General features: G+C 48.0%; 1 protein-coding gene and 1 pseudogene across 1 annotated transcript; both read right to left on the bottom strand.

Moving 5' to 3' along the window:
- Nucleotides 1–6411: 6411 nt before the first annotated feature.
- LOC141567386 (small nucleolar RNA U3) lies at nucleotides 6412–6602 on the bottom strand (annotated as a pseudogene).
- A 3068-nt stretch (nucleotides 6603–9670) lies between these two features.
- On the bottom strand, nucleotides 9671–13541 carry EGR1 (early growth response 1). Its single transcript, XM_019740385.2, has 2 exons — nucleotides 12953–13541; nucleotides 9671–12235 (listed from the first exon to the last, which is right to left on the bottom strand). Exons 1-2 carry the CDS (start codon nucleotides 13251–13253, stop codon nucleotides 10908–10910), a joined length of 1629 nt encoding a protein of 542 aa, XP_019595944.1. The 5' UTR covers nucleotides 13254–13541; the 3' UTR covers nucleotides 9671–10907.
- Between the last annotated feature and the right edge of the window lie 1177 nt (nucleotides 13542–14718).

The following is a 14718-nucleotide window of genomic DNA, read 5'->3' as shown; positions in this document are numbered from 1 at the left end:
AAAAATTGAAGGGAACTTGATAATACCAATAATACTTGAACCACCAATTAATTTTAACGTTGCAAAGAGAGAGACCACCCAAGGGAATGGAAAACATATGTTCACATAGAAACTTGTACATGATGTTCATAGCAGCCCAAAGTGGAAATAACCCAAATTCCCATCAACTGATGAATGGGTAAACAAAATGTGGTACGTGCACACAATAGAATATTATTCAGCCAAAGAAAGAAATGCAGTACTGATGCATGCTACAATATATATATGAACCTTAAAAACGTTATGCATAAGTGGACAAAACCAGATACAAAAGGCTACCTATTTTATAATTCCATTTATATGAAATGTCCAGAATAAGCAGATCCATAGAGACAGAAAGTAGATCAGCGGTTGCCTGGTGCGGGGGGGTGACTGCTAACAGGTATGGGATTTTGGGGGGTAATGGTAATGTTCTGGAATTAGACAGTAGCAACAGTTGTACAACACTGAATATGTTAAAAACTATTGAATTGTACACTTTAAAACAGAGACTTTATGTTAAATGAATTGTATTTCAATTTTAAAAATCAAATCTAGGAAATTAGAGAGAACCAACAATTATGTGTCTCTTGATATGTTGTAATAGCAAGTACATAGCATCACTTAAAAAGTGAACCTGAATCTGATCAAGTCTCTAGAGTCACGCCCAGTGTATAGGAGATTCATGGAATAGAATAAGGACATATTGAACAATATTACAGGGCAGGGGGAAACAATGCACTCTGTCACATTCCAAGAGTGAGGAATTCTTCAAACAAATCACCTAGTTTTTTCAGTAAATAAATAGTATGGGGAATTATTGTGGATGAAATGAAGCTTGAAAGACAGAACCAAATGCAAAGTGTGGTCTTTTTCAGGTCCTGATCCAATCAAAGGAACCTAAAAAATACTTATAAAGATATATACTGAAGTTTTGACAAATGAAATTATATAATGTCTGGAATTTGCTTCAAAACTATCCAGTGTGCGGTGGGGTGGGGGGGAAAGGGTAGTGCAGAAGAAAAAAGATCACTGGTGAATTGACAGTTGCCAACATGCTTGATAGCTACAGAGAAGTTCGTTACACTATTCCTTCCTACTTCCGTGAATGTTTGAAAATCTACACAATAAAAAAACATAAGGCTCCATGAAATCGGAGCGTATTTAGAAGTTATACCTTATTTGACAGAAAAATGGTATAAGATGGAATAATTGAGTGTGAGGTGACTCATACTTTATTCAAAGCTGAAATCAAAGATCATGTATAAAATCTGAAGTGACCAGCCCAAATTATTTTATCATTACTTTTACAATTACAGTAATTAAATTGGAAGTGGAGCGGGGGTACCAGAACCCTCCCAAGGAGGCAGAAAGCAGCGCAGACTTTCAAACACCCAGAAACACGGTCAAAATAAGTTGTCGGCCTTCTTTCTAACATCACATGAGTCCTTGTTGCCTCTAAGAAAAGTACAGCCTTCCAAATCTGGCCCCAACCTGTCTTTCCAGCAGCATCTCCTGCCTCTCCTCTCCTCACTTCCTGGCCACACCACCATCATTCACTGGTCCCTGAGCAAAGGGACCGTCTGCCTTTGCACTGGCTGTTCCCTCTGCCTGCAAGTGCTCCTGTGAACTCCCAATCTTCCTTCTACAACCTGTTCCTTTGTCTCCTCCTCCTTGACAGAATTAGTCATTCTCTGTTCCATACACACTGTAAGGTAATTATTTATTTCTAAATCTGCCCCCACCCAATTCTGCGCTGTCGCAGACTCTGTCTTGTTTATCTCTGCATGTTCAGGGCCTGACATAAAGTCGGTATTTGACACATAGTTTTTGGATGACGGACTGTGACTGAAGGAGCAGCATAGACTTTGGATGGCCCAGTGCTGAGTGTGGTCCCAGGAAAGTCATCCAGACTGGGGCTCTTCTTTCAGAGGCATGCCCGTTCAATCCTGGCACAACAAAGCACACAGTCTGATCCAAGAATAACTGACAAGACCACCTGGTTAACACCAACTCAGTAATAAGCAGAAGAAAGAAATTTAAGAAGAAGACTTTGAGCCTAGTATCCTGTTTCCCCGAGAATAAGAATGGGTCTTATATATTAATTTTTGCTCCAAAAGAAGCATTAGGGCGTATTTTCAGGGGCTATCTTATTTTTTCACGTACAACAATCTACATTTATTCAAATATAGTCATGTCATCTTCTTCTGGAACATCGTCATAACATACTAAATGCGTCCATCTGGCTGATGATCTTAACTGAGGCTTATATTCGGGTAGGTCTTACTTTCGGGGAAACACAGTGGTATGCCTGAGTTGTATATTGGCAATGGGGATAGGGAGATAATTCAGGGATGGGGGCAAGATCTCAAGAGTTCTCTAAGAAAACTTTGAGGGAGCTTGGCAAGCTAATAAAATAACTACTCTTTATGAATTAAAACAACAATGACAACAACCTACAGCCACAAAATTTAGAAACCAGCAGCAGCTCACTGGTGCTTCTATGCTGCCAGCCCGAGCAGACCATCCACCTACAGGGAATATTAAACAGCCAACTTGTGTCCACTCAGCAAAAAACCTAGAGAAAATCTTTCCTTTCTTTGTTTTTTAGCACTTTTCTTTTACACCTTACAATTGAAGGGGCAGATAATTGCAGGGGAGAGAATACTACATTAGAGGACCTTCATAAAGAACCCTACATCACACCAGATTCTAGAACATAATTATTTGCTTACCTAGTCTAATTTTCTCCTTTCATAAATAAAATGACTTTCTTCTGGTGATTAAAAAAAAAAATCCCCGCTCATTTGGAAAATACAGAAAAATATAAAATATGAAATAAAAATGTCCCATAATCCCACCAGAAGTAACAACCCGTACCATTTGATGTATGCGTGTGTGTACAGGCATGTATTTTATAAAATTGGAATATGTCATATAAAGTTTCATGTATTACTTTGTCACTTAGTATCATACTGTGGGCATTTTTTCAGGTCAATAATTATTTCAAAACATGACTTATAGTAATGACTGCCTCATAGTTTACCATATAACAATTTATTTCAGCCATTACCCATAGGACATTTATGTTGTTGCTAGTTTTCCTCCATTATGAATAGTGCTGTAATTAACAGCAGTCCTAGAAGAAGGCATGAGGGCAGGAACTCTTATAAGGCTCTTGGTTCATGCTCTTGAAATTGCCCTCATGAAAGCCTGTACCAGTTCATTGTCCCTCCCTCAGTGTGTGACAGCTTCTTATGTCAAAGTGCTTTTCCTCCTTTCACCATGTGTGAAAAAGATAAGGTGTTTTTATATTTCACACATGAATTTATATTTTGTAATCAAAAAAGAAATTCATGTTCTTCTTTCTGTTTAATTTCCCCCCATTAAACAGATGGGGAACCTGAGGCCAATGGATGAATAACTTAAAGACTTGCATTATGAAGCCTGACAGTTGGGCCCGAGGCGATTGAGTCTTTCTGGATAGAGCTGCGATGCTTCTGAGAAGAAAATTCTAAGGGCCTTGGTAGTTTCATTAGCCAAAAATGAAATCCAGCTTTGAAGACAATGAAAGATGATTCTGAGAAGACAATTTAGGCAAGCCATCACAAATCCAAGGGGACAAAATTGGTTCTGAGGTTGCTGTAATGGGAGGGGAAGCTGTCACCACTGGAGAGTTTCTGTTTTATAGGGACTTGGGGGCAATCAAAGTTGTGTTTGTTAAGAATGCTCCCAAAGACATTGCTGGGGAAGGCTTGACCTGAGAATCCTTATAAAAAGTCAGGTGGACCTGAGAATATTAGATAGGTGGTGCTGAGAGGACAGTTTGAGATGGAACTTTGGTACTGAGGTGACTAAAAATTGGTTCTAATAAGGTAGCTGGAGGAGATTGACTATTCCTGAGAAGACAGTTTAAGGGAATTCAAAGTTCAAATTAAACAGAGTCAAAGATGGTTGTCAGGCTGGGGTGGTTTGGTTTCTCCTTCCTCCAGAACACATTCAAATCTCCTATACCAACAGGCCCACTGTAGGTGCTCCGTTAATTTGCTCAGTAAATAAGATGAAGTCTGGTTCTCAGGAGTATGGTCACTAGATCTGACAAGGTTCTAGGATGAGAAGTTGGTTCTGAGGAGAAATTAGCTTTTGTGGAGACTGAGATTGTTTTCTCTGAGGAGGACACCCACTTCTGGTTTTGTGGAAAGGGCAACTTCTGGGTTTGTTTGGGAGCTGAGGAGGCACTCTGGCCCAGCTGGGCTGCCTGATGTACGTGGGTCATGGGCATGGGTGAAGACACGTCAAGATTGATTCATTTCCACCCATCTGCCTCACTGGATGTATGAATATCCCTTCCTCAAAATGAGTCCCAAGTGAGAGTCTTAGGAGGGCCTTCACCCCCACTACACCAGGGCCACTTCTTGGGCCGCAAGTTTGCAAATCAGCACCAGGGTCTTAGAGGAGAGGTCTGCAGTGTGGAATCAAAGTTAGGAAACCCACCTGGAGCTGGGCACGCAAAGATAGGGAAGCAAAAGGTTTTTTTAATCTACCTTTATTGCGGTATAAAGGATTTAAAAATAGCTTTATCGAGGTATAATTAACATACCATCAAATGCACCCATTTTAAGTATACCAGCCACTGACTTAGTAAATGTACAGGGTTGTTCAAACATCACAATCCAGTTTTAGAACATTTCCATCATCCCCAAAATAACAAACAGATTTGCAGTCACTGCTCTCTGTCTCTACGGATTTGCCTTTTCTGGACATTGCATATTAATGCAGTCATACATTATGCACCTATCTTCTTTATCATAATGTTTTTGCAGTTTATCCGTGTTGTAGCACACACCCATGTTTTATTCCTTTTCATGCTGACCGATATTTAATTACTTGGATGTACCACATCTTGTTTGTCCATTCACCAGTCGAATAGGTATTTCAATCATTTCCAGTTTTTTGCTATTATGAATAATGCTGCTATGAACATTTGCATACATATCCTTGTGTGAGCACATTTTCATTTCTCTTGGGTAAGATACCCAGGAGTGGAATTGCTGGGTCATATGCTAAGCGTGTTCTTAACTTTATAAGACACAGCTAAACCATTTTCTAAAGCGGCTGCACCATTTTTACATGCCCACCAGCAATGTATGAGGGTTCCAGTTTTTTCCACAACCTCACCAACACTTATTATTGTCTGTCTGGAAAAACTAATTATTAAAGATAATTTCCTAAATGAAGTCACCCCAACCTTAACACATACCCAGGCAGGCAGCAGGGGCCAGTTTATCAGAGTTGGGAACATAGACCACGACCAAGCCTCTGGCTTCAGCTGCCCTTTTCACTCAGGCTGCTCCACAGTCCCAGACTCCCAGGGCCCAAAGAGGAGAGAGAGAAGCTGTGGTTGCATCACTCGCTATCTCAGAACTAAGAGGTGGGAATGTGGTAGGATAGGATTTGTGACAACTAGTGGGTGAATGGGGCCTGTGTTGCAGAACACCATCAGGGGAAGAGCCCCCAGGAGACAGTAATAAAAAGCAAAGTGTACACATAACCTCTTAGGACTAGTCCCCTGGGGTAGCATTCCACATCATCTGATCTTAGCCCCTTCTTCCTTTCGAGGCAGGAGTGCCTCATCAATGTGTAGCCCACCCTCTATCAGATACTTTCTCTTTAGAAAAGTATCACCAAGGACTCACGTACTTTTGCCAAGCTGAATAAAACCAAGAAGCTATAAACAAACGGGAGGGAGTTCGAAGTAGAGCAATAAAAATGATGTAGGGGCTGGCTCTGTTAATTGGGGGGAAAGCTTTAATGAAGCAAACCCCTTAGGAGGCTGGGCTCTGACTCTTCGAGGGTGGGGGGAGATGGGTGATTATCCTTTGAATAAGAAGAAAGTGAGTAAATGGACACACGGTGGAAACAAAGAGCGGGAATGGAGGACTCTGGAGTAAATGGAGGCACAACCACACAAAGACTTTTACTCAAATGTTTACAGCAGCTTTATTTATAGTAGCCCTAAAGGGAACCCACCCAAATGTCCTTCCACGGGTGAAAGAGTGAACAAATTGTGCTATAGCCACATAGTGGACTACTACTCGGTGATAAAAAGGAGTGAGCTATTTATACATAACGTAACAAGATGGATGAATCTCCAAATGATGCAAAGTGAAAGAACCCAAACCAAAAGGATTACACACTGAATTATTCAATTTATATGAAACTCCAGAAAGTGCAAACCAATCTATACAGCAACAGAAAGTAGATCAGTGGATACCTGAAGACAGGAGTAGAAGAAGGAAAAATTACCAAGTGATACAAGGAAAGTTTTGGAGGTGGTGGATAGGTTCATTATCTTTTTTTTTTTTTTTTTTTTTTTTTTTTTTTTTTACTGAAACCACTCAGCCTGCGTTCTCTCCCTCTCACTCTTCCAAAGGAAGAGAAGGACGATCATCAATGGCTAATGACAGTTGCAAACACTCAGGAGAGAACACTGCAACTCCTCCTCGTGGTTTCAGGTGCTCTACACGATCAGAGAAACTTCTCTAGTAACGAACTATAGAAATGACCCCTGAAAGTATAGTCTTAGGTTCATTATCTTAATTGTGGTGATGGTTTCACCACCTGTGTACATATGTCAAGACTCATCAAATTGTATACTTTGTATGTACAGTTTACTGCATATCAATTGTACTTCAATAAAGTTGCAATAATAATAATAATAGTAATAAAACAACCTAAGTACTGAGGAGAATGGGCTTCTTGGAGAGAGCTCCCTGAAAAGGAAGATGAGACAATTCTACTTGGATCTGAGAAGCTGAGTGACCAACTTGACCTAAGAGAATGTCTTGAGTCAGCTTTGCCTCAAAAGGCTCTCCTAGGTTCTGGTAATGAGAAAAAGGAGATGGGAGGAAAAATTACCGAAGTGGAGGGTCAGATTTGCTATTTGGGTGCAAAAATCTTATTAGCACTCAAAAGTTTATGGGTAAAATGCTGAAATCTTATTTGCTCGACACCTGATTGTTAGACCTGGCCTCATTTTCTTTAGGATCCTGGGATCTTACTCTGCACCATCTTCCCCTCTCACAACTGCCCTAAGTGTGTCTGGACTAGAGAAAACAGCAGGAATGGGGAAAGAGTGCGACATTGCAGAGGATACCTCTGAGCCTATATTGCTCATTTCTTGGTGTGTGTGTGTTGGGGGGGAGGTGTCTCTGTGTTGGGGGAGGTAGAAGGAAGCACACCTCAAACATAGCCTGAAAACCAGGCAAAGCCCCATCCTGAATGTGTAGAATCTTTCAAAATGGATGAGACCGAACATTCCTGAAATTCAAGAAAAAAATATTTCTCTCTGGTACTGGGGGGAAGGATCAAGGGTCCTTAGGACCTGGTTCTTTCTTTTACTTCAGAATATGAACCTGTCCTTTGCTGGAGGAGTTCCCCTGGCCTCTCTCCTCTACCACCCCACTCCTCTCTGTCCTTCTTCACATTCCTGAAGCCCTAGACAATGTCCCCAAGGTAGCAATCAATTGTTCAACATTATCTGGGTTCCTTCCCAAACCTCAGCCTTTATGATGACAGCTTTTATCTGCACTGCCCTGTGTCCTTGGTTTCACATTTCCCTCACAGAAGCAGGAGTTGAAATGAACAGTTTCCTTTTATTTTATACCATAGGACTGTAAAATGGGGCAATTTGTGAGTTCTGCCCTATTTTAACCATGCCAAGAAACTTAAGTTTGGACTGTCAGAACCTAAAGATACCCTGCTGACAGGACTCATAAAAAATTACCTAGTAGGATGGGCGGAATTTCTCACCAAGCCATCTGCATCAGAATCGCCTGGGGTGCTTACTGTCAAGGCAAGTTCCAGGACCGAGCCAGACCTGAAGAATCAGAGATGTGGGAATCTGATTCTGGTGACGGTGATAACATAGGAGACCCTCTGCTTTAAAGGAACAGATTCTCTTTGCTCCTTCTTTCATATTTTATGCTTGCCGTGTTTTGTTTCTTGGGAGTATGTGGGAGAAATTCTTAAGAATGTGTTGCAGGCATAGACTTGTGTTCCTGGGTCTAGAGTGAGATGGGGAGGGGTAGGTGGGGCTGGGAAGAGGTATGCCAATGCAAATATTGTCCCATCAGGACCTGGCAGATTTGCCAGGAGGCTCACAAGGACATGCCCTTTGCTAGAGAATGTGGCTTGGTTACCCCTGCTCTAGTCTGAGGAGTCTGGTATCATGGGATAGAGCAGAGATCAACAATGCTGGGGGGGGGGGGGGGGGTGGGGGAGGCTAGAATAGAAGACAAAGAATTGGGTCGATTCCAGGGAATTGCTGGAATTCCCCCTGGCCCCAGGTGTCCATCAGTAACCTAGGACACTCTCAGAGGGGGGAGAAAAAGGGCAGGCAGGTGAGACCTTGACTTCACTCAGGGCCTGATAACCAGACCCAGGTAAGGAGCAGGATTCTTCATTGTCCTTGATTTTGGGAGTCAGAAGTTAGGAGGACAGCCGAGGCTTGGGAATTCCAGGACACCAAATCCATTGCACCCATTTGACCAATGGATGGTGGTGTCTAACCAATTCACGAACTCGTTATCAGAGTTGGAGGTAGTGCTTCCATTCAGTAGCACTACCCAGCAAAGACTCAGCCAACACCCTTCCTGCCTCACACACAAAGCAAGTCAATCAGGTTGACTCCTACTTACCCTTTCCAACTCAACTTTTCCACGTTTCCTAAGTCCCTGGGTGGGTTGTGTCCTTCTCTGTGCTTGCATTAGAGCCCCATGCTTGCCCATATTATGTAACATAATACCATGTTATAATTTTTGGCTTACATCTCTGTCTCCTCAACTGACAATCTGACTTGCTGTAGCCAGCTCAAGGCCTCTCACAGAATAGACAGATGCTCATGAGCCCCCAAGGACTGCTCCGGTCCTGAGAGCAGACCCTCAGGGGCTGGGGCCACAGGAACTTAGCACCTCGGGCCTCCTACACAGCGGGTACAGAGTCGGTCTGGATGGGAATCGTAGACACCAGGCCAGACTCCTGCCCATTCTGTCCCGTGTCCCGGAAGCTGCCAAGGATGGCAGCTCCAGCTGGCAAGCGATGAGATTTCTTCCTGGAAGGATTCTTGGCTTGAGAACTGGCCCTTGACTCTTCTAGGCTTCTTTTTTACCCTTAGGTTTCTGGAGACATGGAGGATGGGAGAGGCTGAGTCAACTCCAGCTGTTCTTGTTTCCCAAAGCCTTTGTGCCCCTCCCCTTATCTCCCCCAAGTGTATATGGCAGGAATTCCCAAGAACATAGACTTTCCCAACCTTTGGGGGTAAAGATGGGGGCAGGGCTGGTTGAACATTTGGGGCCATGGGGACAGCACTGCCTCTGACCCCACATGTCCCACCCCTCCCTCTGGCCTTCTTCAGCTTTAACTAACCAACATAAGGCTGCAGCCCACCAGATTGAGGAGGAACAGGCCCAGAATCAAGAAGAGGAGACCCACACCCAGTCCTCGTAAAGAATTCAATCCAGTCACACACAGTGGGCACGACTCTGTTTGGAATACCCTTGTCTCTGTAAAAGCCCTCAAACCCCCAAAGGGGACAGGGATGGCAACTGCAGAGCCCGCCCCCTAGCCCAGGAAAGACATGTGCAACCACAGCTATTTTATTTTCCTTTTAATTTTTCTGAAGGATATACACCACATATCCCATGGGCAATAAAGCGCATTCAATGTGTTTATAAGCCAAACAGTCACTTTGTTTAAGCAAACACAAGTACAAAGTAAAATAAAACCACAAAATAATGAACTTCATGTTCATAACATACAAAAATCGCCGCCTACTCAGTAGGTAACTACAACATTCCAACTCCTGAATATATTTATAAATTTACAATTTCAGTTAAAAAAATAGACTTTTGAGAGTTCAGATTTTGTTTTAGATTTTGTTTTCTTACATTCTGGAGAACCGAGGCTCAGCTCAGCCCTCTTCCTTATTTTGCTCCCAAAGCTTCTTCCCCCAAATCATCACTCCCTGCCCCCCTTAAGGCTAGAGGTGAGCACGTCCCTCACACTGGCACATGTCAAGCCATCAGCAAGGCGCATCACACAAAAGGCACCAAGACATGAAACTTTTTAAACCAAAAGGACAAAAAAAAAAAAAAAAACACTTTCAAAAAAAAAAAGAAGAAAAACCAAACCATATTTTGCCACATGTGAGAGTACAGACGGGCAGTATTTACAAAAAGGTTAACGGAACACCACTCTGACACATGCTCTGATTAATACCGAGGACTGCTGTTTCAAAAAAAGCTTCAAACTTAATTGTCACAGCATCATCACAAAATAAAGGATCACCATTGGTTTGCTTGGCTTTTCTTTTTTTTTTTCCCCCAAAGTGAGGACCTAACTCCAAATAATACAATAGAATATTCAAATTATCTTCACATCAAGAATACCCCAAGAAAAATGAAATCCATGGCACAGACACTGTACAAGGGCATGGGGCTGGGCTCCGAGGGGCCCAAACCCCATTTTGCCAACTCGATTTTCTAGCATTGAAGGGAGCAAGGGGTCAGGCATATGGTGGAGATGATACTGAAATGATATATCCAAAATCCATGCAAATCAAGTTCTTTGGATAGAGGTGAAGAACTTGGACATGGCTGTTTCAGGCAGCTGAAGTCAAAGGGAGTAGGGGAGGAAGGGGAAGTGGGCAGAAAGGATTGTTGGCCAACAGACCTTCCACGGCTGACCCTGGGGTCAAGTAGAGGGGGAGGATTGGCTCTGAGAACCTCCATCTGGCCTAAGAGGAAACGCTCCTATGGCCATCTCCTCCTCCTGTCCTTTAAGTCTCTTGTGTTTCTTTTTCTCCCTTTTCCCGTTTTTCTTCTTTCCCTTTAGCAAATTTCAATTGTCCTGGGAGAAAAGGTTGTTGTCATGTCCGAAAGCCCTGTGGAGGCGCTGAAGGAGTTGGTGACAGCTGAAGAAGGGAAGCTGCTGACTTGGGCCGGGAAAGCAGGGGGAATGGAGGAGTATGTGGTAGCCACTGAGGGTGAGGGGAAACCACTGTGCACAGGGGATGGATAGGTCGAGGAACCAGGAGAGGAGTAGGAGGTGGGCACAGGTGATGGGTATGAGGTGGTGGCTGGGGATGGATAAGAGGTAGTGACTGGGGAGGCATAGGAGGTAGCCACCGGCGAGGAGTAGGAAGAGAGGGAGGGGGTGGCAGAAGAGGCCACAACACCTTTGTCTGCTTTTTTGTCTTTCTGCCGCAAGTGGATCTTGGTATGCCTCTTGCGTTCATCGCTCCTAGCAAACTTTCTTCCACAGATGTCACAGGCAAAGGGCTTCTCGCCTGTGTGGGTGCGGATGTGAGTGGTGAGGTGGTCACTGCGGCTGAAGTTGCGCATGCAGATGCGACACTGGAAGGGCTTCTGGCCAGTGTGGATGCGAATGTGGCGGGTGAGCTCATCTGAACGGGAGAAGCGGCGGTCACAGGACTCCACTGGGCAGGCATAGGGGCGTTCATGGGGGGGAGTCTTGCTGGGCCTGTTGGGGTACTTGCGCATGCGGCTGGGTTTGATGAGCTGGGACTGGTATGTGGTGTTGAGGGCCTTCAGGTCCTGGGAGCCCGACTGTGTGGCAAAGGCCTTGATGGTAGAGAGTGGAGTGAGTGAAGGCTGCTGGGTACGGCTCTCCAGGCCCTGGAAGGGCTTCTGGTCTGGGGTGCCCAGGCCCAGGTCCCCCTGCTGTTGTGGGAACAGATAGTCAGGAATCATAGGGACCTGGAAGCTACCTTTGGCAGCAGGGTAGGCAGGAGGCGGGTACTGGAGCGCAGTGCCTGCTGAGCCAGGATAGGCCTGGCCTTGTGGCTCAGGGAAGATGTCAGTGTTCGGCGTGGGAAAGGTGGGTGCAGCTGAGTAAATGGGGCTGCTGTCATTGGACTGCACGGCGCAGCTCAGGGGTGGGCTCTGGGAGGCTGAAGAGGAAGAGGAGGCTGCTGGAGATGGTGCTGAAGATGAGGTGGCTGGTGGGTTGTTCATGCTCACGAGGCCGCTGACCAGGCTGAACAGGGGCTCAGGCCATAAGGTGTTGCCACTGTTGGGTGCAGGCTCCAGGGAGAAGCGGCCAGTGTAGGTGATGGGGGGCAGCCGGGTGGTTTGGCTTGGGTAACTTGTCTCCACCAGAACCTTCTCGTTATTCAGAGAGATGTCAGGAAAAGACTCTGACAGGAGAGAGAGAGAGAGGCTTGGTTACTGGAGAGCAATCACTGGAGGGCAAGGAGGACCCGAGCTGCCAGGCAAGAGGTCGGGCGGCTACCATTGACTGCTGAGCTAGTTAATAATTGATAGCAGCAGATTGCAATGTTCCTGGACCCGCTCCAGCGGCAGAGCCCATTTCAACAACAGCTGACGCAAATACGGAGAATCCCCCTCCACTGCAGCTCCCAGCGCTCCGCTCCGCAGCGGCGGCTGCGCGGCCAAGGGATTCCCGCCAGCACCCCCTCGGCCACGGCTAGTGCGCGTCCCCTACCCCGGGCTGCCGGGACATCCCTGGCCACGGATCACGGCCTTTCCTTGGGGACAGGAAGCAGGCAAGGCAAGCCTTTGGCGGGGAGGAGGGCCGCGCAGCCCTGCTCATCAAAACAAGCCCTCCCCCCCACCTCCACCCACCCACGCAGCCCCAGAGCTCTCCATCCAAAACAAAAGCTCGCTCCTTTGAGCACCGCTAGGGACCAGGAGGGTGGGGGAGGGTGATGTCCCCAGGCATCCCTCTAACACATGACCCTGGGGATGCGAGGAATGGAAGGGAAACCCCACTTGCATCCCTGAGGTCTAGGAGCACTGCTGCGGTGAAGGGAGCGCTGCAAGGGCCGTGGGGGAAGGACTGCACGATAGGATGGTAGCTAAAGGGCTAATATTCGGCGTAGACCACCGCTTACCTGAGGTCAGGTGCTCGTAGGGCTGCTCGCCCGCCTCCCCTTGAGGGTTGAAGGCGCTGCTGCTGCTGCTGTTGCTGCCGCCCCCTCCACCTCCACCGCCCCCGCTGCTGCCGCTGCTGTTACTGCCGCTGCCCTCGGGGGCCCCGGCGGCACCGAGGAACTGGGGAGCCCCATTGCCCAGCAGCATCATCTCCTCCAGTTTAGGATAGTTGTCCATGGTAGGCGAGTGAGGAAAGGAGCCAAACGGGTCGGAGATCTGCAGCGGGGACATCAGCTGCATCTCGGCCTTGGCTGCGGCCATCCGGGACCGGCGGGCTTGAGAGCTAGTGCTGGGGCGGGTGGGCGCAGCCGGAGGCTGGAGCTGCGGGGGACACACTCTCGGGGCCTGGCCGGGTCACATGCGGGGCGCGGGACACACTGTGGAGAGTGCAGGTGGGGTTCCCAGGCTTGCCCTCGCCGCCGGCCGGTGTGGACGCGGCACTGCTACCGAGGCTGGGGTAGGGGCCGGTCCTGGGCGGCGGAAGCTGGCGGCGAATGTAGCTGGTTGCGGCGACGGCGGCTCCCCAAGTTCTGCGCGCTGGGATCTCTCGCGACTCCCCGGATCCGCCTCTATTTGAAGGGTCTGGAACAGCACGGGCCCGCCTCCGTCGTGACGTACATGGCCATATATGGGAAGCAGGAAGCCCTAATATGGCAAGACCGGCCGGGAGGACCCGGAGTGACGTGAAGCCCCCTATGCGAGAGCAGTGGGCACCGCCATCCCGAACCCGAGGCACGGCGCCCGCTCCCGCATCCTGGGCGCCGAGGCCTCGAGAAAGCCTGAGGATCAAGCCGCAGCGGAGGACTCCTGGGCCCAAACTGCCCCGGAGTTCCCGAGGTTGCCCCCGCCCCTTCCCTCCGCCTTCTTCCCTCCTCCCGAGCCGGAAGCGGCTGGGCCAAATCGGGGCGCTCCAAATAAGGCGCTGCCCAAATTAGGGTTGTTCCGGCGGGGGATCCTTCCTGCTCCTTATATGGCGTTTCCGGGTCGCTGCTTGCTGCTCCCTGGCTTCCTCCCTCCTCTCTGGTCTCTAGCGGGGAGCCCGAACGCGCGCAAGAGCGGGGGACGCCCAGGCGGGGAGGGCTCAGGCGCGGAGAACTGGGAGCATCTTGGCTCTGGCGGCTTCCCGGCGGGGACTGGGCTGGGGAAGCCCGGCCCGTGGCGGGGGCGAGGGCGAGTCGGGCCCGGGTTCTGCCGGCGTCATCCAATGCCCGCCCGCCCACCTCTGGGACCGTGGGAGCGGGGCGGGAGCGAAGGGGAGGAGCGGCTGGGCTGGCGGGGGCAGAGGCCGCCCAGGAGAGGCGGGGCCTTGACCTCGTGCCTCGACCAACGACTCGGTGCCTTTCCAAGTGTCACTGGGGAAACTGAGGCTAGGAAATAATAGCCAGATGGTTCCTGGGTTCCTGTGTGTTGCGGTGAGCGCCTGCTTCTCCGCCATCTGCCAATGGGATGTTGGAGCGTGGGGATACCTCTGCGCCACCAGAACCGAAAGGCTGTTCCCTGGTCCTATCCGGGGAAGAGACCACCTTTGGGTGGCCAGATAAGGGAACCTGGTTGCCCTAGGAGAGACCTGAGTCCTTTTCCCACTAGGACTTGGGGGTCCTTGTGGTGGTGGGAAGACTGTGCCATCTTTATCCAGAACAGGTGGAGGTGGGGTGGACACTGAAACGGGGGGCTTCCCTATGGGCTGTGTGCAGACCCCAGGCTAGCACGGAGAGGGGACCTGTTT

This window comes from Rhinolophus sinicus, linkage group LG10 (genome assembly GCF_036562045.2).
Source record: "Rhinolophus sinicus isolate RSC01 linkage group LG10, ASM3656204v1, whole genome shotgun sequence".
Classification (NCBI taxonomy): Eukaryota; Metazoa; Chordata; class Mammalia; order Chiroptera; family Rhinolophidae; genus Rhinolophus; species Rhinolophus sinicus.
The sequence above is the reverse complement of the archived record's forward strand: the minus strand, read 5'-3'. Positions and strand labels throughout refer to the sequence as shown.